The sequence below is a fragment of the Mytilus trossulus genome, chromosome 5, assembly GCF_036588685.1.
Source record: "Mytilus trossulus isolate FHL-02 chromosome 5, PNRI_Mtr1.1.1.hap1, whole genome shotgun sequence".
Taxonomy (NCBI): domain Eukaryota; kingdom Metazoa; phylum Mollusca; class Bivalvia; order Mytilida; family Mytilidae; genus Mytilus; species Mytilus trossulus.
This window is the reverse complement of record NC_086377.1, coordinates 27,295,466-27,322,507: the sequence shown is the minus strand read 5'-3', so window position 1 is coordinate 27,322,507 and position 27,042 is coordinate 27,295,466. Positions and strand designations below refer to the sequence as shown.

Here is a 27,042-nt window from a genome sequence, read left to right as displayed (position 1 = left end):
CAGATTTCAATGTAAACAATATGCACGTGTGTAACATTCCCCAGTTATGTCTCTGTGAGAAATGAACACAGAGTTCATAACTGGGAACCAGTATGTAAACAAAATTAATTTTATTTTATTTTAATATGAATATTCAAGATCTCCTCAAAAGAGGCGTGTTTTGAGAAACAGCTGTATTTACAAAGTGTAACCTATATGAGGATTTTTGTCCATGTTTATATTTTGTGAAAACCAGTAGATATATATTTGCTAGCAAAGGGTAACGATCATGTCCCCTCCTTTTCAAGACGAAGAGTTGGGGATTGAATCGGAAGATGATTAAAAGAGAGAAATTTGAAAATGAAAACAAGATATACAAATGAGCCAATGCAACTGAACAGTCAGTCGACTCCTTACAAGAATTTTTGATTAGAAAACGCAATTTAAATGTGCTTTTTTTTCGTTTTTACTTTTTACCTTGAAACCCCTAGTTAATTAATAACCAGAACCTCTGTTCTACAACCCCAGATTAGAACTTACGTATAGTTTCTACTCGACACATATTGGATATTGGATTAATAAGATGCAAAACTTCCAGCTGAGGAAAACATGCTTATTGGAGCCTCTAGTTTTATTGTCTGTCAACTCCTATTGATTTCTTGTGACTTGCCCTTCAGTTTAACATTTTTTCCTTATTCTCAAAAGTTACTACTGTGAAGCTGTCATCCCTCGTGATCCCATTTCTTATAGGGATTTGCAATGGCACAAGAAAAAACTATGATTGAACTCATTTTGTCTAATTTGTGAGATATCTATTGTGTCTTTTTGTAAGTCGGAGTATCTGAGATCACCCCCATTTTAGGCATGGTTTTTGTTGCTCAGACTTTTTTTTTATCTTTTGTTTTGTCAACAGCTGTTTGTCTTTGAGCAATTTTTCGTATTTTGCAATGGCAGTTTGTTTTTGTTTCCAACTTGTGTGTTTGAATATCTCTTTGGTATTTTACGTCTCTCTTGCACCTTTTTATAATTTTCTGTCTAAAAATGTTAACTGTCCCATGTACATGCAATATATCTTTTCTTACTTTAAAATAAGTATCTTCTATGTCATCTGACCATAAAAGGCCACATAATTACTAAAGGTCTTTAAACATAAGAAAGTAGTAGTAGTGTATGGCAGTAAATATAATAAACAATATTCCTGATAATGAAATTTAATGTACCAGACACCAAATACTCAACAGAAGGAATGACTAGAAAATACAAAGTCATGGCAGAAATGTAGTTGAAGATTGCTGTCATTTCATACAAACATGTTCTCATAATAAGATTAACAACATATTGAGGTTGCTGTAGTTGAAAAAATAAATTCAATTTGTCATTTCTCTTTGAATAATTAATGTTCTTATTTTTGACAATATATAAAGGGTAAATAAATATTTTTGCTAATTTATAATTAGTTGGTTAACGTTTTGGTAGAGGTATACATGACTTGCCATTTATACTAAAGGACATAAATTAAAAAGAAAGGGATAACATGCATATTTTTGTTATTGAAATGAAATAAATGCTTTTTTTATAATATCTTACAGTTTGGCATTAAACTTTTCAATTTACAAGAAAAAAAAATCTTCTTTCTTTCTTTTATTGTAAATTCAGAATTTTTATAATGTTTTTAATATTGCTAAAAATTGCAACAGGAGTTCAATTGCAAAAATAAAACTTTGCATTTTCAATTTTATAACTTTACTTGGATGCAGCAATTCTTTTATTCACAATAATTTGTTTACAATTCAATTTATTTTGCAAAATTAAAATTTGATGGTTATCTTTTTTGCAGGGGTACATAATGACTCACCATTATTACTAAAGTACACATGTTTTATAATCAGTTCAAGTTCATGCCTCAATTTCTGAATTAACAGATTTTATAAAAATGTAATACTGATTTATTATCATTGAAAATTTGGTTCAACTTGTTGCTGAATACAATATAGGTGTGTATAAAAAATCTTAAGAATAAATCTGCAATTTTAAAATCATTCATACACATTTTTCCAACCAAAAAAAATGCTATTAAAGTGTAAATTTTGTAAGAGGAAAAAAATGAGTAATTTTGGTAAAGAAATAAATGCTTAGTTGACCCAGATCTGAAATAACTGTTTTTGGCATACATTTACAATCATACATAATAATAATAAAACGTATTAACCAGTCATACATCCAAACAACGAATAATTAATAATATTCCAGTTAATTCACAACATAACAATTACAACCAAAATTAAACAAGTGCTAACAAATATTCTTGCAAGTTATATTTTACCAACACTGTCTTACAATTTGCATTATAATGTCAATATAATCAGTTGTATAAAAAATGCTCTTTTCTTGTTATTTTACAGCTGATTTTTATTAGCAAATCTAAATAAGTTTGATGTAACAAATTAAAAATTGCTCTAAATGAAAAGAAAAAATACAATTGACTGCTTGCAAGAAAAAATTGGGTAACACATGTATAACTTTGGTTGTGAATTATTTTACAAAATATAACTGGACAAAACAATAAGTAAAATTACATTAATGACACAAGAACCATTTTCTTTTGCCTCAAGATTACTCACAATTAAATATTTCAATTGAACTCTAAATAAGAACCAAGTGGGGAAACATGCATACTGAAAAGTTTTAAGATCAAATTTTGTTAAATAACTTCACTCCAATGTTAAAGTAATAGAAAATTCTTATTTAACATTTTGTCTTTCTTGTTAGAAAGCCAAGTTTCTAACTATTTAATTATTTACACAAATTGATTAATAGATTATTGATGTTTAAAAGTTATTTCCAGAGGGTTGACAAGCTTTTAGGAAGTGGGGAATGGTAGACGAAAACAGTACAGTATGGGGAAAAGTGAGTGTAGTGGGGAAAAATTGCAAAAAAATAAGAAATTTGGAAAAAAAGCACAGTTTATGAGAATCTGGTTTAACCAATACAGCAAAACAAATTTATTTGATAAATCTTAATAAAAAATATAAATCCATACAATTATATATCTCACTTGCCATTTACCTTTGTGTCTCACCATCTCTCATTCATGATAAAATACATGTAAAATGGAATGTTTACAACATGGAATAAAATTTATATAATATATGGGCTGCGTCGGATAGAAATTGAATTGATGCAAATGAAAATTAAATCTTTTTCGAGTTGAAAAATATTTGTTGTAAGTCTGTTATTGATAAAAAAAATTATATGTCGTAAGAAAATCTACAAAATCAATTATTCGTATATGTGTACATGCATTCGTGCATTTGCATAAGGTAGATTTCTGTCCTACGCAGCTCATATCAACATGCATTAAATATTAACACTTTAGCTTTATAAAACTTGCATGCTGACAATATATCAAACTTGATGTTTAAATAACTGTTATTTCATTTATATTATATAGTTTTACTAGTTTTGCTCTTTATTTAGTTATAGTTTGCAGTACTTGTAACTGCATCAATATGCACATTGAAATATTGTCACATGACTTTATTGAATTATAAAACAAACATTTTAAGCCAACTGTTTTGATCAATAGATTTCAATAATAACAGGATGAAAAATTCATCTTTTCTATGCAAGTATGCATTATTATTTTCTATAACTTAATATTGTTTCAACCCTTTTTAGACATAATATTATTTATTTTGGTGGTAACCCTCATCACATATCCAGAAATCAACTTTGGAAGATTCTGTCACTAATTGCATGGGTTGTTATTAGAAACTTATAATTTATGACCATTCATTCTAAACTAATACAAAAACTAGCAAATGGTTTAATTTTACATTTGTAGGACTATTACACTAAATTTATCTAATTTTGGCAATGAAGGTGGGGTATTTTGAGTTTATCAATTTTCAATAATTGGTTGGTCCTGAGGATTTGAAAATATCATGTAAAATAATTTTATCCTCAGAATTCTATATCATATTTATTACTACGTCTACATAGAGATTTCTAATTTTATTCAGATCAACTAGATTTATCTCACTGAGATAACTGCTACTATGGTTACAAGTATAATATTTTTATAAATTTTAACATATACAAAATACCAGTTAAGGTGGTACCTATCACAACAGGGAGATAGCACTGTGAAAATCAGCTTAACGTCATATTCTATTGTTGAGGAAATTTTAAGCTTCTCAATTATCAAAATTATCGTTTGTAAAACTGCCATAAAACCAATGATTTTTTTTTATCAAGTGGTTGCTTAAAATTTTTGAAATTTTTATATTTCATATTTTCGTCAAAGAGTCAAAGTTAACATTTTGCCAAAAAGTTTAGAAAAATAAACGAGCCTAATTAATATAAATCAAGGTGTTGGGTGCTACCTTAAGAACCCGAGAAAAAATAAAACGAAATTTGAAAAAGAACAAAATTAATAACCCGACTAAAATCTAAAATGCTTTATAGTAGATTGCACCAATTTGTTAAACAAGGGAAGACAACTCTGGAAATAAAAATTCTGTTTCAATTGCGAGAAGCACTGACAGAAATATATTGCACCAAATTAGATATAGAACTGAACAATGTAATGATAAGGAAGTTAAAAATAAGACACTTGAAATCATATTTCAAGCAAATAAAATAAATATTGAAATAGTCGATATTGGAGACAACTAAATTTTCTACTTTGTTTCCAATTTTTTTATTCCATATCTAAACTCATCTTAACAGATGTAAAATTTATAAGCTTTGCAAATTATTTCAATTTTTAATTCTTTCATTAGGAATGACTAACAATTAAGAGGTAATTTGTATCATAGGGTCTTAAGATAGACCCTGATATGCAATTACACACTTTTTTTACTTTACATCACACAAAAAGTTTCAAAACTTAAACACATCATGTGTAACATACACAGTCATGCAATATAGATTCAAAATGTAATTTCATTGCAAAAAAGTAAATAGCTATGATGTGACAATGATTTTGCACTCTGTATTAACTTGAAGAAAAAACATATCTGATTAAAATATCCATCTGGTGTCCAAGCTTAGCTTACAAAGATCTGACAACACTTCGTTCTAGTTTCAGTTCCTAGAATGAATTACATCAGCCAATAAAATTTCAGCTTTCAAATTTCAATGAGGTCCTTAAAACAGAAAGCAGAGTGTTTACAGATCCTTGTGAGCATAGATTGGACACTGTATTTTTATAAGACTATTTAAAACATAATGCTGATCTTGAATCAAGATACATGTATAAGTAAATCTACATCTATTCTAATTTGCTGTAAACAATTTATAGTTCTACTCAAGCACATTCTGTACAGTGATTAGCACCATGTTCTTGACAACAAAAATCGTTAACAACAACAAGTCTTTAAGAAAACATCAACAATCATAAAATGATAGGCTTAAAAAATCTACAGGGTATATTTTTATTTTTCTATTTGTGACATGATCATTATTAGGCTACATCAATTTGATTTCAATTGTTAACAAAACTGAACTTTTCAATACGAGCAGAAAAAGCAATTCTTTATTGTTTTCTAACTTTTCTAAATATAATTTTAATCTTTTTTATTTAAATTTTTATTCTTTTTTTTGGGGGGGGGGGGCAACTTTGTAAAAGTTAAAATATCAGCTAATGCTGGACAAATATTTTCTTTATTTGTAATTTTCTATTTAAAATTCAGACCTGAATAAATTCTTTTTAATAAAATTAAATTTCAAACAATTTGATGCAGCCTTAAGTGTTTCTTGAATTAACAATATATATATAATTAGTTTTTGATTTGTGACTCTCCAATATATAAACTTACAAAAAATCAGTTTAATTTCTATACTACTGTATTAAATGCTAATATTAATAATATCAGTTCATTGCAAATTTGTTTAATGATTTAAAACATCTAAAAATTTAGTTTGCTCCTGCATATTTTGGTAAAACCTATTAAATGATTTTAAGATGATTTTCTTTTTTTTCTAAAATTTACTAAGATTTATAATATTGAGTGTCCTATGGGTTTTTTAATCATCATTGTGATTTTTTGTTTGAAAGGGACACTATCTAAAGATTTTGCTGTAGAATTTTCTTTAAAATGTTATTTTCATTCCAAGTTTACCAGGAAATACCATAACAATTCAAATTGGAAGATAAATGTTAAAGTCCCTTTTTTACAGGTAATTCAAGGAATATTTGTATAATGCAGTGTGAGTAAGCTTAAAATTGAATGTACATTTTGTCATAAATAATAGTTTTTTATCGCATCAAATAGGCCTCAAGAGCACTTTCCTATGTTTTATGTAACAGAAAATTTTACTCACAAAAGGTATAACATTTTTGTTTTTGAAATTTTTTGTTTTATAAATGAGTGAATGTTTTCTTATCTAGAAAACCCTATAACTTGCAAAATCAAGCACTATTTCACTTGAGACATGAAAATGTGAACCATATAAAGAAGTTTATTACCTGAACAAAAATAACAAATATCGTTGGTTAGTATTTGTAATTTATCATATCATCATTAATAACATATTGAAATCACTTATTCTACTTAAGATTTACAGGTTGACAAAAAGTGCATTCATTGTCTGTTCTTTTATTTATGTTTTTGAAAATAATATACAGAATTTAAAATTATATATTTGTCTAAATATTTCATTAATTTTATCAAATTGAGGTAAACAACTAATTTATTAAGGGTTAAATAATCAGTCAAGTAGTAAATTTCTATAAATGCTCCCATATAAGAGACCCTGAGCACTTTAAAAAATGTGATCTTGAACTTCATAAAATATCTGTAATGATCTTGAACTTCATAAAATATCTGTAATGATCTTGAACTTCATAAAATATCTGTCATGATCTTTAACTTCATCACATATCTTCTTTCATCCATCTATACATTCATACCAATATAAATAACAATATTTCTTAATAAAATTTCTTTGCTTGTGCTTCTTTATTTGACCTGTAAAAAAGATGGAAACTATACAGTTCAAGGTTCATGTATAATATGGTATTTTACAATGAAAATTACTCAATTTGTGACTTTTATGGTAAAACAATTAATAATTCACTGGACCCAGTTTAACCTTTCCTTTAAATTTTAGGTTAAGGGTCTTCTTATGCCTAATAGAGAAAATGAAAATGACCACTTGTGACGTAGATTGATAAAGCGCAATTTGTATAATGAAATCTGGCAAATTTTTCATCAAATACTCTTACAGCTAGATAGGATTTTGGTGGTTTGAAAAGTTCTTGTATTGATCTTATTACAAATTTGAGTATATAATCCAGCTGAAATAGGATTCATAGTCTAATATTATTTTTTTGTAAAGACAATAAAATATTTGCAGAACTGTCCCCAGACAAGAAACAAGCATATATTTTTTGGCCTTATTATTTACTTTTAACCCAGTTTATCCATTTTTATTAACGAAACCCTACTTATCATATTTTCTTTGTTTAATTTCTTAAATAAGTAATAATCAATTAAAAGATACTTACCTATAAACCATATATGCTATTAATAAAACAAATTGTGCTATTATTGAAACAAAAAATAACGTTGGTGTTATACAGGACACTGCTAATGGTGGAGGACAGGCGACACCTCCAGCTGACTGAAAATAGAAAAATAAAATTAATCAACAATTTAGTCAAACTTTATCAACATCCTTTTTTTTACTAATGAGTTTAAATATCCCTCTGGTATCTTGTGTCTCTCTTTTATCATTGCAATCTGTAGAATCTAGAACTGTGAGTGAGCTCACAAAAAGATACTTCCTTTTGCAATAATATATTGAAGGTAGTAAATTTGATTATCTCCCCTTTTACATTTTGGTGACTTGGTCTGGGATTATTTCCGTTCATGCATATCCTCATATTCTTGTTTCCTGTGGAAAATTGTTGAAGCTTAATGTGTTTTTTTAAATCTGTAATGTAAGAAGTGGATCTAATTGGAAAAATCTGGGAATGAAAATTGACCAATGGCCTACACAGAACATCGTCACATCTTCAAGCAATGCAACCCCCAAATATATTCTGGATATTGTTTAATTTCATTTGTACCTTCTTGATTTATGATAAAACACTTTAAATTTAAAGTACATTGTACAATTCAATTTCAGAATATAATGCATTCTGGGTAATATTTTCAAATGGAAATTCAACCAATGACGTAACATTATTTTCATTTTGGTGTACGAACAATGAGATTACCCATAGTCCTTTAGATTCTGAAAAGGTGAATTTGAGTGGCATTTTCTTACCTGTGGCCTATTAACTAAATTAACTACATCTTGTCTGACATATTTCATATGTTCCTGTAACTCTGATATAGCTTGTTGTGTATGTTGTGGGATGCCACCACCTCCGCCCCCACCTGCAGCTCCTCCTCCCTGACCCATATTCTGTTGTATAACATTGGCTCTATTTTGTATATCGTTTAATAATTGTCTGAAATTGAGAAAAATTTTAATCAAGTTGATGAATTATGCTTCAAAATAAAATTGAGAATGGAAATGGGGAATGTGTCAAAGAGACAACAACCCGACCAAATAAAAAAAAAGAATATATATCAGTATATATAGTTGTCTAGATAACAAGAATGTGTCCATAGTACACGGATGACCCCCAAACACAATAATATTCTATGTTCAATGGACTATTGAGGTAAAAACTCTTAATTTGGCATTAAAGTTAGGAAAATCGTTTCACAGGGAACATGTGCACTAAGTTTTAAATTGATTGGACTTATACTCTCATCAGAAACTACCTTGACCAAAAACTTTAATCTGAAGTCAGACTGACAAATGAACAAAGGCACAGATAAAAAAACATAATGTCCCCAAGTCAGGAATAATAACGGGGGCATAAAAATAAGAAAATGTGTTATAATTGTTTGAGTATCCTAAAAGGTGGTAAAAATGTAATAAATGTTGTTAATCTTACCTCATTTCTCGAGTACTCTGCATTAATTCATTTTGATTATTCATAACTCTATCTACTTCATGCCTCTTTATAGTATCTAACAATGGAACACCTCCCCCTCCCATCTGCTGCAATAGAAAAAGTATTTCATATTTCAAAGTATGACAATGCATCTACAGTAAAATCCTGTATAAACAGACAGGCTATGGGACTATGAAAATGGGACTGTTTGAACAGTGGTTTGGTTTATTCAGGTTTCTGTATGGACAGGAAGTTTTTGACTTGTGACAAATTATTTTGCATGTAAAAGTTCTTTCTCATTGTATACTTAAAAAAACCAAAATACCTTTACGGTAATAATCTTTTTATTTAAAAATATTTTTGAATTTTTCGTTTTTATGAAAGTTTACAATGAAAAAAAAATTGAAATGGACTGATTTGTTTATTTTGCTGTAGAATAGAGATAAATATATTGTATCTGAATCTTAGCCTTTGTAAACTGGGGATTTTGATGTAAAAAATTCAGAATATCTGGCAGTCAAAATAAGTTGGTTGTAATGTGGAATAGCTGTTTTTGTGTATTACTGTGATTGTGCTAAAGGTAGATATATTGCACTTATACTAGTTGACGATAATAAATCTTGATTTGTGTGAAAATATAGTAAAGTACATTACAAGAATTCCATGCCCCTAACTATTTTACTACAAATGACCTTCTATTCAGTAATTACATGCATTGAATTTAAAAATTTTATAATGTGTTAGATTCTGAAATTGCAAATCCAATTTGAGCTAACGGAAGAAAATACAGTCTAGATTACAGCTTTTTTTCTTGAGATAATTTATACCAACATTGAATATACAAAATAAATTTTTGTGCAGATCCTTTAATTTCTATGAATATTATTGATCACCACTCACCTGTTGAGCACCACCTTGTGGGGCTTGTACAGCGCCCCCTGTGGACAACTGACTGACTCTTGTCAGAACCATTTCCTGTCTGCCTAATAACTCATCTAATGTTTTTCTCAGTTCTTTAACAGCATGGTGGATAGAATTCTGGCCTTCAAATATCATCCTTAATTCTCTCTCACCCTGATTATCAAACTAAAAACAAAAGAAAACAATATATAAATATATAAGATATATTCAATTATGTAAGATATATTCAATATATATATTTATAGATATTTAACAGAATGAATTAGAATTATCTGGTTACTTTGAAGGACCAAGACTGGTTAGGGCTATGAAACATCACCAGACACTGTTAGAAATGTATTTTTGGCAATATCTAAAATATCTATAACAAATTGGTACTGTTAACTAAGAACATTTGCAAATAGAAAAAAAAAGAAGCAAAAAATAATAGTTGTTAAGATATGAAACTATGATCTTATCTATCAATACATGAAAAAAGTTAAATATCACAAATAAGATCAGAGTAGTCAGCAAGAAACTGCTAAAAGTGAAAAAAATATATACACAAAAACAAGTTGGAAAATTAATTATTTTAACAACACTATAAATTAAGCTACCATTAAATGTATGTGAATTTCAGTTCAGTGTAAATGTTTAAGAAAACAGTTATGTCCAAGCATGTTTTTGGTGTTTTATTTTTCCATTTGCTGGTCCTTAATTTTGATTTTTCTTCAAGATCAAAGGAGTAGGTTCATGTAAGGCTAAAATTGGACCTTAGATTTTATTTTTTTCTAATTTGACCAAATTGTTTTAAATCACACATAGAAATAGTTGTGATACTAGTATTAATACAAAATATTTTTTGACCCTGTAGATATCTCTATATATTTACCTCTCCTTCATAATCTTGATGAACCTTGTCTGGATGGGCTTCATTAAAACTGAAAATAAACAATACTTAAAATATAACTATTACTTCTACAGTGAATCCTGTTTTAAGAGGCCACTTAAGGGAGAGCAAAAAAGTGGTCTCAAGACAGGTGGTCTTTTAATACAGATTCAATTCATATGAAATGTACTATAGAGGGATCAAAAATTGGTGGTCTTATAACACAGGATTTTGCTTAATACAGGTGGTATCTTGAGCAGGATTGACTGTATATTCTTTGTATAGTTCACTCAAATAACAAAGTTGTAATACAATTTTCTGCCATCTTCAAAACTGAAATTGCGATATCTATTTGTTGGTATTAAATCCTTCCAACAGTCAGTAACTTTACTTACTACTTTTGTAGTGTTTAGCTTTTTTGAGTTTTGGTGATTTAGGCCATTTTTAAGAACCACTTTTGGGCTATTTCGTGGCGGCCAGTTTGTATTGGTGGAGGAAGCCATATGTGCCCTAGCTTTTTTGTTGCTCTATTCTTGTATCATTGACATACACCCTAACTTTCCTTTTTGTTCCCTAAACATGTATACATGAAACAAGAACTTGACAATTTACCACATTTTACAACTAACGAAGTTTCAAAACTCCTCAATGTCATATCAGAAATTTTTAAAAACAAATCGGAGCCCATTTCAATGGATATAAACAAGTTACAAAAGTTTTATGATAACTGATAAAAGTGTTTTTTTAGCTATTTACAGTTATTGTCTGAAACATTGAAAATCCCCCCTTCTTTTATGAATAAAGTCCCACTTCTCAAAATAAGTGTACTTACTCTTGTTTATTTTTTTCTAATTCTTTATAATAGGTATCAAACTCGTTCTCATATTTTTGTCTTTCTTGTTCAGAAACCTGTGTCTTTGCTGCCTGTGAAGAGAACATTAATCTTATTTATAACATTCTCTTTGTCAATTAAAAATTAAATAATACAGAAACTATGCATTTATAGATAAATAAAAATCAAGATAATTTGATTTCAACCTTGACCAAAAACTTTAACCTGAAGTAGGACAGACATTGGAACAAACAAACGGACGTACAGATAAAAAAAACAACAGATCTCTTACCCCTGTGAAGCACATGAACTCAACTTTTTTAAGAAGGTTATTGTTGCTCAAGTGTGGTATGTGTAATCTTTTGTCATTATTATTTGTCTTTTTCTGTCAATTTTTTTTTTGCCATGGTGTCAAATGTTTTCATTTGAATTATAATTTTGATAAACCCTTGGTATTTTTTTCTTCTTTTGTATTTAATGGTATTAAATCTTCGTGTGTAGTATACCTGTAAATATCTGATATACAGAGGGTATGATAACTTTAAATCATAATGTAAAGATTAATTACCAGTTGATCACCATCATGTAGAGAATGGGTTAGGAATGCAAGCACATCATGGTCGTCTAAAAAAGGGGAAAAAAAAATCAATTGCAATACACACAAAAAAATGGAAAGGTTTATCAACAAAAAAGAAGAGTTTCAAAAAGCAAACAAATTGATTATATATCATCAGTTTGAAAAGAATTAGAACAAATGTTTTTTTCTGAAAGAATAATAAAATCATAATCACATTTGTTACTTAAGTGCCAGTCTGCCTAAGAATCAGGCAGTGGTGAAATCATGACCAAAAAACCCCACCCAACTTGATAATGATTTCAGTTCATTATATGTAGTTATGCACAAAAATAACATCCATTTCCGTTTTCTGTTCTGGTAATAGAAGATACAATTTGGTTGAAATGCACTAGAAATTAACAAATAAGGGGAGATAACTCTGTAATTTGCTATCATTGTAACCAATTTTCTATTAACCGAGTTATTTGATATTACCAGACACAAATAAACAAAAGACTAACTATTTTTTTTAACTCAGGATGACGATTAGTATTAAATAACATGATTAGCTCAATGGTTTTTTTCTGATCATGTTTTGATTTTTACCTAAATTGCCTGATTCTTACAAAGACTGGCACTTATTTTGTAGCAATAATAAGGTAACTATGTATTACTAAAAAATAAATTGGCGCTCTTTTTCCAAAAAAACATTGTCTCATCGTTCAAGAACTTAAGTAAAATTTAAATAGGATATATATATATATATATATATACAACACATCTTCTTTTATTTTTACACAACAAGCATTTTTATACTTAAAATCCCTTTAAGACAAAGATTTTTTATAACACATAATATCTCTTTTCACATGAATACTGTAGTCTAAAACTTACCAGCAAGTCCACCTGTAGCAGCAGATATTCCAAAGTATCCACCTTTAGGTAAATCAACATTCTCTTGACGTAAACATAACTCAAAATCGTCTTTGTTATTAGTCAGACCAGTGTTGATGAAAACCTAAAGAACACAGAATAAAATGTTATTTAAAATATCTAAATTCTGTTCATACAAGTCAGTGGTTATACTTATACAAGTATTTTTTATTATTTACTTGAAAATGTCATTAATATTTTAATACTAGTTTTTTTATTTGATTGTAAAAATTTGAATTATCTCCCTTTAATATTCTTCTGGTTTGCTTGTTTTTTTCAATTAGAGTTCTATCTTTTATTACAAGAACTAAGCAAAGAAATATATTTTGCAAAGATGTTTACTTATTATAACTAGACAGTCATTTAAAATTAAGACACTGTTTTATATTCTAAAATAATTTCTATAGAGAGCAGTCATAGGTACATCAATATAATTATAACTTTTAATGACAAAGAAAATTTCATGACATCAAACAATGTACATACTGTCAGTATTCTATTGTAATATTCCACTTTAACTCTGACAGGGTAGGGCTTGTTTCTGAAATCTCTCATACACCCTCCTATCTGTTGTTGAGAACCATCACTGAAATATAAAATTACATGTTACTGAGGATTCATTTAATGGGTACCAATTTTTGTGGATTGCAGAAAATTTGCCTTTTCTTGGATATATGTAATTTTGTGGTTTTGCCAATATCTGCACACGATTTGATAGACAATTTGTAGTTCATTGAACATTTAATTTTGTGGTTTATCTGTACCCAAGATAACAACAAAGATTGGTATCAAACGAATAATAATGAATCCACAGTATCAAATCTATAGAAGTTCAAAACAGTGGCGTGATTACCAATGAGACAACTATCCAATAGAATCCAAATTATGTGAATTTAATACATTACTATTTGGACTGCAACAATAAGCATGTTTTTCCTGAGTAAGTTTTCACATGGCTAATGTTCATGTTCCAGATGTTAGTTTTCACAAGACTATGTGCATGATTTTGTGAGTTACTTTTCACTAACTTATGTTCATGTTTTTGGGATGATAGTTTTCACCTGACTAATGTTCATGTTTTTCTTGAGTTAGTTTTCACATAACTGATATACATTTGTATTTTTTGTCTATCTGATGAGTTAAGCCTTTTTCAACTGATTTGTTCGTTCTTATGTTGTACTGTTATACCACTGTCTCAGGTTAGGGGAGGGTTGGGATCCCGCATAGATGTTTAACCCCGCCACATTATTTATGTATGTGCCTGTCCTAAGTCAGGAGCCTGTAATTCAGTGGTTGTTGTTTGTTTATGTGTTACATATTTGTTTTTCCTTCATTTTCTTACATAAATAAGGCTGTTAGTTTTCTTGTCTGAATTGTTTTACATTGTCATTTCGGGGCCTTTTATAGCTGACTATGCGGTATGGGCTTTGCTCATTGTTGAAGGCCGTATGGTGACCTATAGTTGTTAATGTTTGTGTCATTTTGGTCTTTTGTGGATAGTTGTCTCATTGGCAATCATACCACATTTTCTTTTTTATACAATTTTTTTTATGCCTTATATTTAGACATAATAATTACCTCTGATGATCATACTGTTTAGTTCCATCATTTACCATAGCCATAACATAAGGATTGTTGTGCTGAAAACAATATCATACTTATATCATATGCATGTTATAGTAACAAAATAAAGAAAATTGGATGAATATTTGTGATTTCTTTCTTCAATATCAACCTTTTTATCATGTTTATCAGGTATTTTTTGTTGTGGAGAATTTAAAATGAGACCATCTTTTTACCTTGTCTTTAGAACTGATATGATCTTCACATAAGATTAAAAAGTAAAAAGATGGCTTTTCCATTAAAATTGATGTGGCTTGGTAGGAAGTGAAGTAGTATTAATAGATTTTTGAACATGAATCGATGGTCATTTATTTGTTGTGTGCAAAATTATTCAAGCAAGAATGATGATTGTGGCCCACAGGGAGATTTTGAAAAGTCCTACATCTAAAAACACATGTTATAAAATAATGAGGATACACTTTCTGATTAGCAGAAATTAAAGTTTAACCCACATGTGGTATTTATATTTACCTGTCCATCATTGTCAAAAGAGTCCATGAAGACACCAAGTCCATTCCACATATCTGTACTACCATACACTGTTCCTTCCTGACTCTTCTGTGTAGTATACCATACTGCCTGTAAAATATCATATCTATAGCATTAAGGTGGTACCCAACACTTTCACTAAAATTAATTTGGCTCGTTTAATTTTCATAAAATTTTGTCAAAGTATTTACTTTGACCCTTTAACAAAACTATAAAAATTTAAAAAATTTTGAACCAACCTTTTTGTCAGAAAAATTACACTGGTTATATAGCAGTTTGACAAACATCAATTTTGATCATTGAGAAGCTTTATATTCCTTATACAACACAACGTCATTTAAACATTTCACTAACTTTACAGAGTTACCTCCCTGTAGTGTTAGGTACCACCTTAAAATATCATATTTGTGTAATTCTATCCACTTAAGGATAAATATTTTTAAAAGGCTTAATTTTTCAAAAGACACAGCAAATCATTTGACTGGCATCCATGCTGTGAATTCTTTGTCAAATCTTAGAAAAAATCATTTATCAATTTTCATGTCATTTGAGTTAGCAAAATGAATATATTCCTGATTACAGGTTTTTACCAAGTACTTTAAAAAGCCAAAAATGCAGTCTATCAGTAAATTTTTAAATATTTTGTTGGCATGAAATTTACACATTTAATGTCTTATCATACATGTACATGAATCTTTCAATACATCAATTATAATCTTAATTTCAACATACCAATCCATCAGCACCAATTCTTCCTCTACCGGTCACTTTAAATACACACTCAACTGACCACTGGTCAAAGATGATGGGGTTTTTCGTCCATGCCCATCCTATAGAGAAGGAAAAGAATAATGAATGGGTTTTTAAAAATAGGCATAGCCTAGAATAATAATGGATGAACATTAAATCTTTGCATTTCATAAACATGATAAACCAAAATTGTTTAATTTGAAAAATTAGCAGTTACATAACTTTGTAACAAATTTTATAATATATGCATGTAGTATTTTATTGGGAAACTAATTATAAGCAAAGACCTTCGATGTACATTTTACTGTTATACACAAAGAATATTTTCATAACACATGTTACAACAAAATCAGCTTAATGCCTCAATACTTAAGAATAGTGTAAACTCCTGAATTATATTTCCCTCAATTGTAAAGAAATGTGTTGTATTTAACACATGATTATGCAAAACATAATCAATTTCATTTAACATATTCAACATATGGGAAGTTTTACACAATATTAAAGGTACATTTTCCCTATTGAATCTTTTACATGCTCATGATGCTTCAGAGACGTTTTTCAAGTTACGTAACAAATTTTTGTTTACCAGCTTTTTATCACACTACTTATATTGATGTCACAAAAAATAAAATAGAAATGTCAACCTACATTGTACCTAATCTTCATGACCTTATTGTACCTTAAACAGACATATTTATTTTGACTAAGTTTTATTTTTTTAGTTCAAATTTCAGTTTACACACTAAACTCCTTATTATCGTACATGTACACAATGTATTAGGCCAAACAAAGAAGTATGCGAGTTTACTGTACCCCTACCTACCCTAAAGATTTTTTAAACATTTTCGATTAAGCACTGATAAAGTCACAATGTTGCTCTCGTACATGTAGCTACAATGTAAAATAAATTAAAAAATCAAAAAAATCCCAAAATACCTATCCTATTTTTTTCAGCATGTGATAGTAAACACACTCCCTTTTTTGTTTAGCCTCAAAGGGTACCCTTTTCATTTACATCATACATGTACCACTCTGCTATTGTTAAATCCAGACTTAAAAACGAATTTTTACCATGGTAATCTTACCTTTCTTGCTACGTAGTGATGGTGTGATTCTGATGTTATCTGCACTTGCAATGGCATCTGAAAAAAAAAGTTTAATACAATTTATATTTTGATCATTCAAAGGGAAATAACTCAAAATACTTAAAAAATTAAAAAAGATGGAATTTTAGAACCATTGCAAATATTAAATTACAGCAGGGCATTATAAAATGTGATGGAAAAAGACTTGGTGCAAAACCTTACACATGCATGAACTATATAGAATAGGTTGACATGTAAAAGATTCCTAGACCAAGAGAAGATTGATTCACTTCTTTGTTATTATAATTCAGGTACTTTAAAATATTGTCTATACATTATATTAACACCTACAATGTACATTTTAAACATGAACTGTTTCACAGGCAGATTCAGTTGGGGAATAGACTATTAAGATCGTGATCATTTCTGTCACTGGACAGGCATGCTAATTACATACATTTACATAGATATAGGAAGATGTGGTTCATGTCTGCATGCCAATGAGACAACATGTACATGTATGTCTATATATAACATTAAAGATTTTTATTGGAACAAAAACAAATTTGTATGTACACATGGCACATGTTCATGTATATCATGTATATGGCTAACACACCAACCATTCATCTTTTGTTGGGACTTGATAATTTTCTGATAGACCTGCTCTGAATCCCAATTCTGAAGATTTCTCTCGTACACTATAGAGCATTCTTTAAATTTTATGTGTACTCTACTGCTTCTATAAATACTTAAAATGATTGATTCTCATTAGGATTTTTTATGTGGGTAACACAAACAATCAATTCTTTGCAAGCTTATAGCACCTTTCCTTTTCCAAATATGCTACATGTAAGTACAGAATTTTCTGATTGTTGAAGGTCAAACTTCCTGTAATTGTTTAAATATCTTGTTCTTAGGTCTTATTTTCTTATATAATATATATGTATATTAATAAAGTGGTACTGTTGAAAAAAAAATCAAATTCGACAGGTGACAAGCACAGGGCATAATCTTGGATACGAAGTGACAAGTCCCAAGAGCATTTTGAATAGATATAGGAAGATGTGGTATGACTAATTTGGACAACTCTCCATCTAAATAACAATTTATAAAAGTAAACCATTATAGGTCAAGGTACAGCCATCAATGTGCAGCCTTGGCTCACATCAACAGCAAGCTATCAAGGGCCCAAAAAATTAGAAATTAGAAATGTAAAACCATTCAACAGGAAAAAAACAACAGCCTAGCTAATATATACATGTATAAAGACGAGAAACATGTATGAACTACATAAACAATCGACAACTACTGTACATCAGATTCCTGACTTAAGACAGGTGCAAAGTTCTTACTGGCCAACTAGACTTCATTGTGAAGTCAGGTCCCAATTAACATCCAAAATTAATAGACTTGCAACAAGAATGTGACCAAAGTACATGAATTCCCCACTCTAACTGTCTAAATGTTCAGATTGGGATAAAAACTCTAATTTGCCATTAAAATTAGAAGATCATATCACAGGGAACATGTGAAAAAGTTTCAAGTTGATTGGACTTCAACTTTATCAGAAACTACCTTGACCAAAAACTTTAACGTGGAGCGAACAGACGGACGGACAAACAAACAGACGAACAGACAATAAAACAAAAATGGGGCATAAATATGGAGCATGACAAAGAAGATCAAGCTTTTAAAGTGACCAAGAATGACTAAATGATCATCATTACAGCACATTTCAGTCAGTATGTAGCTAATGGTAATATCTTTGGTTAGCTTGCCTGTTAGCTGAAACGTGAAGTCATTGTTAGGTAAGGTAAACTTCCGTCCTTAAATAGTAGAATAGCCCAACAGATAAAAAATCTATCGCTCTGTAGGACTAAGCTACTTTAAAAGGAGGGAAGTTTACCTTACCTAACAATGACTTCACGGTTCAGCTAACAAGCAAGCTAACCATTTAGATATTACCATTAGCTAAATACTGACTGAAATGTGCTGTAATAAAATAACTTTTCAGCTCTATGGAATTAACATTCAAACCAAATGAACAGGAAACCAGGTGATTACTTGAGTTGTAACATTACAATGATTTGCTTCTTGGGGTTGTTGCATTAGTCAGCTGTCATATTTTTGTAATTCATCATGAGTTGCCTGTAGATTTAGGAGTGAAAAAACTACGCAATTCGTGTAATAGCGACCACTACTAACAATCACAAACACACTTTAAGTGAAACATAGATCCATACATGAACTTATTGTACATGTGTAGTATATGGACATTAATGCTAGTTTGAAATTGGAGTCATGATTTATAGTATATAACAATCAAAGTTCCTTTAAGGCATCAGATAATTGCTATATGATGTAAAAATTTGATGGGAATCTTTGTGATATCTAGTTATCAGGATATCATATGGCAGACAGTCTGTGCCAAAAACTATTTGAAGCACTAGCCCTATGGGCTAGTCAAAAAAAAAATTTACTAGCCCGAATTTATATGTACTAGACCAAATAAAATCTGTGTCACTGGTTGAGGATCACGAAGTGATCCGAACCTGCTAGGGGGGTTTGGGGGCATGCCCCCCACGAAAATTTTGGAATATTAGATGTAAAATCCTGCATTCTGAGGTTACATTTTTGTATCTGGAAGTGTATATAACTTTTCAAAAATATAGAGTTTTTTCTCCATGAAAAATAAAAAATTCTACTTTCCATAAAAAAAACCTTCTCAAAACTGTTGACAAGAATTTAAGACATAGATGTAAAATAAATGTATAAACGTAGATATAAACCCCTTGCCATCACATTTTGTTAAAATTAATTTCTCATTCAAATTTGACTTTGGAAGTTAAAGAGATCATCCTTTCTGATGAAGACCAAGAAAAGAAAAAAATCAATCAGTTAAAATTTTATTCTTCATGATTTTTCATAAATATTATTTTTCAATTTGCTGAACAACTCCTGTTCAAATACAAATACAAATGTGCCTCCTTTTCCCTGCTCCTTACAGTAGCTACACAACATATTAACTAGATTCTCGTACTGGAGCAAGGGTCGGGGATTTAGGGACGACCGTCTCTCCAATGGGTTATAAATTCTCGGACCCGTTAAACCCCGTAACTTGGTCGGACTTGTGAGACGGCCTTTTTGATGCCTTTCATGGTCTCGCACTTTACGACAGTGAAGCCATGTATATCAAGCGATGTGTGTGACCACAATTATGTGAACACTTCTGAAAAGAAAACAAAACTGGTTCCACTTCTTCATAAAATTAACGGTAACCAGTCACTGAAGTCGTCCTAATAACCAACCGTCTAAAACACACAAGATGTCAAGAGGGCAGTTACGAATTAATATCTTCCGATGCAAAAATGACTTTAATGTTCAATGTTTTTATTATTTTCTGTTATGATTATATTTTATTAAGTCTATGCAACATAAATCAATAAATAATTACCAAAATTTGACATTTTCAAAACATGTGGTTCTGACCGTTTTCGCGCTTTTTTTTATATTTTTGAGCAGTCGGTTATTAGGGAGACCGTCAAAACTGGTTTACGGAATTTTTGCAAGGAAGAGAGTATCAGTTTATTAATATTGATTGCGTCGAGTGACAGTCTGCGTTAACTTACGATAACGATTAAAAAAGTGCACACATATATGCACTAGACCGGTCGGACTATTGGCAGTGTATGTTTACTAGTCCGAGCTTATTTAAACTAGACTCGGGCTTCGGGCTACCGCTTAACGTCGCAGACTGGGCAGACAAAATAACGATAAGGTGTATTTGTCTTTCCATGGCATGTTAGTATCATCATTACTCCTTATAATAACAAGGTGTAATGTATGCAAGATTGTTTAATAATACAAAAGCAATTTCATAGAATTTTCGAGTTAGGTTTTGCTATTTTGTTCATAACATATAAACTTATTGAATGTAGTTTAAATAAGGTAAAAGTTCTAAATTCAAAACATATTTTCAAATGTTTAACTTCTGCAATTCAATTTTGCAATAAGGAAAATAGACTATATATTTCATAGAAACCATATTGCAGATCACGGTAAGTTAAAAGAAATATTTTTACGAAATTAATATTTCTTGCAAAAAAATGTAAACACGGACCATATGTTGACCGGTAAGTTACACGTGTACCAAACTGCCAACCAAAACACGCCGAATCTCAACACCTTACCTCCACCGTATTCCCAGAAAGGGATGCTATTATCACTTTGCACTAGATGTGGTCCTTTAAAACTGTATTTATACTCAAATCTAGGCTTCAAATTCGCTGCATTTATGACAAAACAAAATAAAAACAACAGAAACAGTCGTGCTACCATCCTGACAGCTGGCTTTCGTTTTACGGAAGTTATCTAATTGCGCCCTCTACTGGCAAAGGGGAACAACTGGAAGTTAATCTTACTTGACATACAAACCAATCAATCATAAAAATGACAGAATAGTGCTTCAAGCTGAAAGTATTAAAGAAATTAATATGTTTTGTATTAACTCTAAGGCATTGTCGAATGTTAAATGAACTGTTTTTCAGCTCTTTTCAGATTTAAAAATTATTTAAAAAAAAATGCACCATGCAACAATTGAATAATACCAAGTTAAGTTTGATGCCTATATTCATATTTCTAACATTTTCAAAAAGGCATCACGACAATTACATGTTGTCTCTTAACATAAAAAGAATTAAGAGTTAACAGTCGTAGAATAAAAAGTATATTTCGGTAATTTCACTCCATATTTTTTCATACAAGTTTTTATCTTATAAATTAAAAAAAGTGACGCGGTTGTTTTTTTAAATGGGCCACTGATGACAGTTATTAACAAGTTAAATTTCAAAGGAATATTTTAATTTCATTAAAACTGATTCTTTAAGTCTCATCATCTTCTTGTCAAAGCAAATAATTTAATCATGTACGTTATCAGAGACATATAATACTTATATGTCTCTGACGTTATGAATACCGTTTTGTTGGGGTTGACGTGACGTCCGTTTTGGGGGCAACCCCGCCCCACCCCCACCGAAAGTGAGCTGCGAGGTTACAGTTCGACTGAGGTTTGAGGTAGATGGCAAAGGGGAATCCCATTATAATTAAACAGCAAATTCATTTGGATTGAAACAGATGGAATTGAAGTGGAATAACAACAGAAAAGCAATATATATATTTTATTACAATCCTTTTCTCTTATTTAAAATTTACTTTTCTATGAGCATGTATTGAAATTTATCTAGTTATGTTTTACTCAATGCGTGAATATTTTTTTTGGTTATGTATTATATTACTTTTTTCAGCATTTATTTTTGAACTTTGAAGCTGTCACGGTTGTATTATGTAAGGGAACATGATAAGTTTATAATAATAACTAGCCATTTGATTATAAATAAGTACATGCATCACTTTTTTTTTTATTTGAAGTTTCATATTACTTTTACTCAGAACTTTGGCTCACACTGCAAACTAAACTATATTGGGCAACTAAATTACCGGTGTTTCCATTAGATATGTCTCGAAGATAAACATATAGACAGATATATATACAAAAAACAAATATGAAATACATAAGCAACAGAAAACCACTTTAGCTACAGGCTCCTGACTTGGTACAGGCACATATAGTACATATGGCCCCTGTCGAATGAGGGAGACCCTATAGTGATTGGTCTGACAGTCTGTCTGTCTGTCTATAACACATTGTGTTTGTTGTATATCTAGAGAACCCTTATGATTTCAAAGTATATACCCGACATAAAATTGAGAATGGAAATGGGGAATGTGTCAAACAGACAACAACCCGACCAAAAAAAAAAAAACAACAGCAGAAGGTCACCAACAGGTCTTCAATGTAGCGAGAAATTCCCGCACCCGGAGGCGTCCTTCAGCTGGCCCCTAAACAAATATATACTAGTTCAGTGATAATGAACGCCATACTAATTTCCAAATTGTACACAAGAAACTAAAATTAAAAAAAATACAAGACTAAAAAAGGCCAGAGGCTCCTGACTTGGGACAGGCGCAAAAATGCGGCGGGGTTAAACATGTTTGTGAGATCTCAACCCTCCCCCTATACCTCTAACCAATGTAGAAAAGTAAACGCATAACAATACGCACATTAAAATTCAGTTCAAGAGAAGTCCGAGTCTGATGTCAGAAGATGTAACCAAAGAAAATAAACAAAATGACAATAATACATAAATAACAACAGACTACTAGCAGTTAACTGACATGCCAGCTCCAGACTTCAATTAAACTGACTGAAAGATTATGATTTCATCATATGAACATCAGGCACAATCCTTCCCGTTAGGGGTTTAGTATCATACCATCATAACATATATGAGAAGAACATAACCCGTGTCATGCCAACAACTGTTTTTAGAATAAATGTGTTTAGTTCCGACGCAAAGACCTTATCAGTGACTCAATATTAACGCCAAAATATGCAATCTTTAATGACTTGACAACAGTATCGTAATAATATCCCTTAAATTCTCCCTCGCCCTGCTCGTCCGAATTTAAAGTATTTCTACTCTAAATTCAATTAGGCTTTAAACAAAACAAACACATAAATAGAGTTAGTTGCTCGCAGTAACATTATTATCTTCTCTTGCGATACAAATTTTATTTCACTCTATAATACAAGTTTCTTCGATACAAACAACATAATATAAATACATGTTATAAACATAGCAGCCATTAATGTGACTAACTTCGTACTATACGACCTAACTGCGAGCACCTTCGATACTAATACATTTAAATGCCAAACTTTATATAGTACCCCACCCGTAGAAACCGCCAAAACTTTTCTCGTGCTTTGTACACGTAACATCAGACTTTATAAATAGTACATACTCCTGCAGAACTAGTTCTAAAACTAGTTACACTAATTCCCATCTATATATAATAACTACAAATACCTAAAGGGAAAACCCCAATTTCAAACGAAATGAAATATATTTAAATTCTCCCTCGCCCTGCTCGTCCGAATTTAAAGTATTTCTACTCTAAATTCAATTAGGCTTTAAACAAAACAAACACATAAATAGAGTTAGTTGCTCGCAGTAACATCGAATCAAAGGAAATGAAACAGTTCAGAATTATATGCCAAGATTCAAAGATACTACCAACTGACGATGTAAATTGTCCTTAATATAACCATCTTTCGACTGATCTGATGACCATCTACCGTGGGCCTTCAATAATCTATCAGAAACTCCGTTATTAGCTGCTGAGGTAGCACCTCCGCTTCTCAGACTATGCAACCCGAATTTAGATTTATCTAAACCAATGTCTTCCAATGCCTTAAGTAATATCTCACGAGCTCTAGTGTACGATAAGGATGTATTGTTTTTGCTTAGCTTGTATACACCTTGTGATTTCAAAAATGACAAAGACCGAAAAATAAAATAATCAGAATCAGATTCTAAACCAGCTAATTTCAAATAAATTTTTAACCACTTAACAGGACACGTTTCATTCCCGGTCCTAGCAATTATAACCGTGTTTCCTCTTCTATAAATGTCTGTTTTACTCTTATCAATAGTAATCTCAACATGAGAATCATAAAAAACAATGTTGTTTCTTTTTATCTTAGCTAACTCGCTGTAGCGTAAGAAACCGGAAAATCCAAGAAGACATAGTAAACACACTCTTAAATTAGACAAATCGTGTTCGGAGCCGTATCTAGAAACAATTAACTTTAAAATGTCAGTAGTAATAGGCTCTTTTTTGTTGATGGGTTTACTCAAAATTCTACGACCGCCTTCCAAAATATTAGATAACAACTTATCAGAACAAGGATTGTATTTAAAGTTAATGTCATGATACCATTTAATTGAATAAAAATTAGATTCTAAAACGGACACGCCAACACCTTGCTGTATCAGTGAACCGATATATAAACATACTGTAGTTGAATTAGCCGGAGAAGATTCAAGTTGACAATCGGAACACCAAATACGAAATTTTCCAAAATAAAATTTATACTTTTTAACAGTAGATTTTGAGCTAGACGCTTCCACAATTGATGGCAATGCACTGACAATTTTGGCAAATCTAGAATCATTGGCTAATTCTTCGAACTGTTTCCATTGAGTCTGTAAATAGAAAAAACCCAATTAAAATCTTTATACATACATGTATCTTAACATTAAAGTTCTATTAATATATACATCTCATATCTACATACATCATCCTCTAATCACACTGTGTGATTCTTTATGTTACACTGTGCAACATAGCTCGTGAAAGTTCATACATAATCCATCATAACACTGTATATTATACCACAGAACAACTATATTGTTCACCCGTAAACATTTCACACTGTGTGACATACACATATATAATTGTATCTAAATAGATAATCATCTAAATTTCTAAGTTGAAAAATCAACTAACAACACTAACACATTACTGTTAAATGGTTGCTTAGCAAAGATACTGTTTTCGTCCGATCCTTTTATAAAAAATGATTTCGGATTTCTGTACTCACGAAAATCTTTAATATAGTCTTTATATTCATATGTTAAACGATTCACAATCATCCAATACACAGCTGATTTCCACTTAGGTATTACTAATGCACCTTTTGCCTTGCATATAAGCATATAATTAATAACCCTAGTAATCAAATAAATAGGAGGAACTATCCAGTTATTAAATGCTGACCAGTCATATGCAAATGCATCAACGCCGGAAGTACCAGGTGTAAAAAACTTTGAGAAGAACCTAGATACTTTTTTATTTCTACTGTCAGCAAATAAATCACAATTGAATGGACCCCATAATCTATCAAAATATTTAAAAATAATATCTGAAACACCCCAATCATCAAAATCGAAAATTTTGCTCAATTCGTCAGCTTGAATATTTTTATCTCTCGGGATCCATTCAATTTCTAATACAATATTGTTATCTAAACATATATTAAAAACATCTAAAGCTATGTCCTGAAGCTCTGACTTCATACTACCTTTTCTAATAATCTTAGTCACATTCTGATTATCGGTGTAAATTTTTACAAGTTTTCCACTCAATTGATTATGTACAGACTGTAAAATATTGCTTACTGCTTTTAATTCTCTCCAAGATGAACTCTTGGTTTTTTCTGATTTATCCCACATAAAATGAGCGACATTATTTGAACCTACAATATAACCAGCACCTGCATATTCGCTGGCATCAGAAAAAACAATTCTCTCAGGCATTCTATGAAAATATGAAATTTGCCTAAAACTAACTTTTTCACAGTAAAAATACCAAAATCTAAGTTCTTGAATAACATTTTCATTCAAATATACAAAAGAATCCCAATAATCTCTACAACAAATAGTCATATGTAAATGTCTTGTCATAATTTGACAAATACTGCCTAATGCTGGTAACATAGAAATTATTTTTCCACACACTTTAGCTAAATTTCTACAAGTGATATGTATATTACATTCAAATAAAGCAGATATTATGTTTTTTAAATTCTCAAATTTTTTCACAGGTATTTCTAAAGTTCCGTCTTTTAAATTCCAATTAAAACCTAGCCATTCCATAATTTGAACAGGTGTCCATACACTCTTTTTATTATTTACAACGAAACCAGATTTTTCTAGATCACTTTTAACCTGTAAAGCCATATTTTCACATATTTCTGAATTTTCTGCAGTTCCCCACCCGTCATCTAAATAAACCACAATAGGAATACTCATTGCTCTCCAATATTTTACTAAAACTCTAAGCGTTTTAGTAAAAATGTGACCTGCTGATGACAAACCGAAAGGCAAAACTGTGAAAGTAAAAAATCTGGTTTTATTGCCGAATTTCCATGAAAAACCTAAAAATTTTTGATGATCATTATGCACATCTAAGTGATGATAACCATGCCTTAAATCAAATTTATACATGTATTTTGAATTATGTGCAAAAGATAATGCTTCATTAACACCTTCAAATTTAACCTTTTGTTTTTCAACGTATTTGTTTACATGTCTTAAATCTAGTACAAGTCTTATTTTACCTGAGCTTTGTACCGAA

At 30.3% G+C, this 27,042-nt stretch overlaps 2 protein-coding genes across 2 annotated transcripts; both read right to left on the bottom strand.

The window, feature by feature from the left end:
• Positions 1-1,174: 1,174 nt before the first annotated feature.
• On the bottom strand, positions 1,175-21,391 carry LOC134718710 (protein ERGIC-53-like). Its single transcript, XM_063581378.1, has 15 exons — positions 21,192-21,391; positions 16,999-17,055; positions 15,893-15,990; positions 15,143-15,250; positions 14,627-14,688; positions 13,535-13,634; positions 13,010-13,133; positions 12,128-12,183; positions 11,560-11,651; positions 10,731-10,779; positions 9,839-10,024; positions 8,939-9,045; positions 8,257-8,443; positions 7,493-7,608; positions 1,175-6,953 (listed from the first exon to the last, which is right to left on the bottom strand). Exons 1-15 carry the CDS (start codon positions 21,337-21,339, stop codon positions 6,917-6,919), a joined length of 1,527 nt encoding a protein of 508 aa, XP_063437448.1. The 5' UTR covers positions 21,340-21,391; the 3' UTR covers positions 1,175-6,916.
• Positions 21,392-24,110: 2,719 nt separating this feature from the next.
• On the bottom strand, positions 24,111-26,717 carry LOC134717808 (uncharacterized). The gene is made up of 2 exons (XM_063580300.1): positions 25,554-26,717; positions 24,111-25,109 (listed from the first exon to the last, which is right to left on the bottom strand). The coding sequence occupies exons 1-2, from the start codon at positions 26,715-26,717 to the stop codon at positions 24,111-24,113; spliced, it is 2,163 nt and encodes a 720-aa protein (XP_063436370.1).
• Between the last annotated feature and the right edge of the window lie 325 nt (positions 26,718-27,042).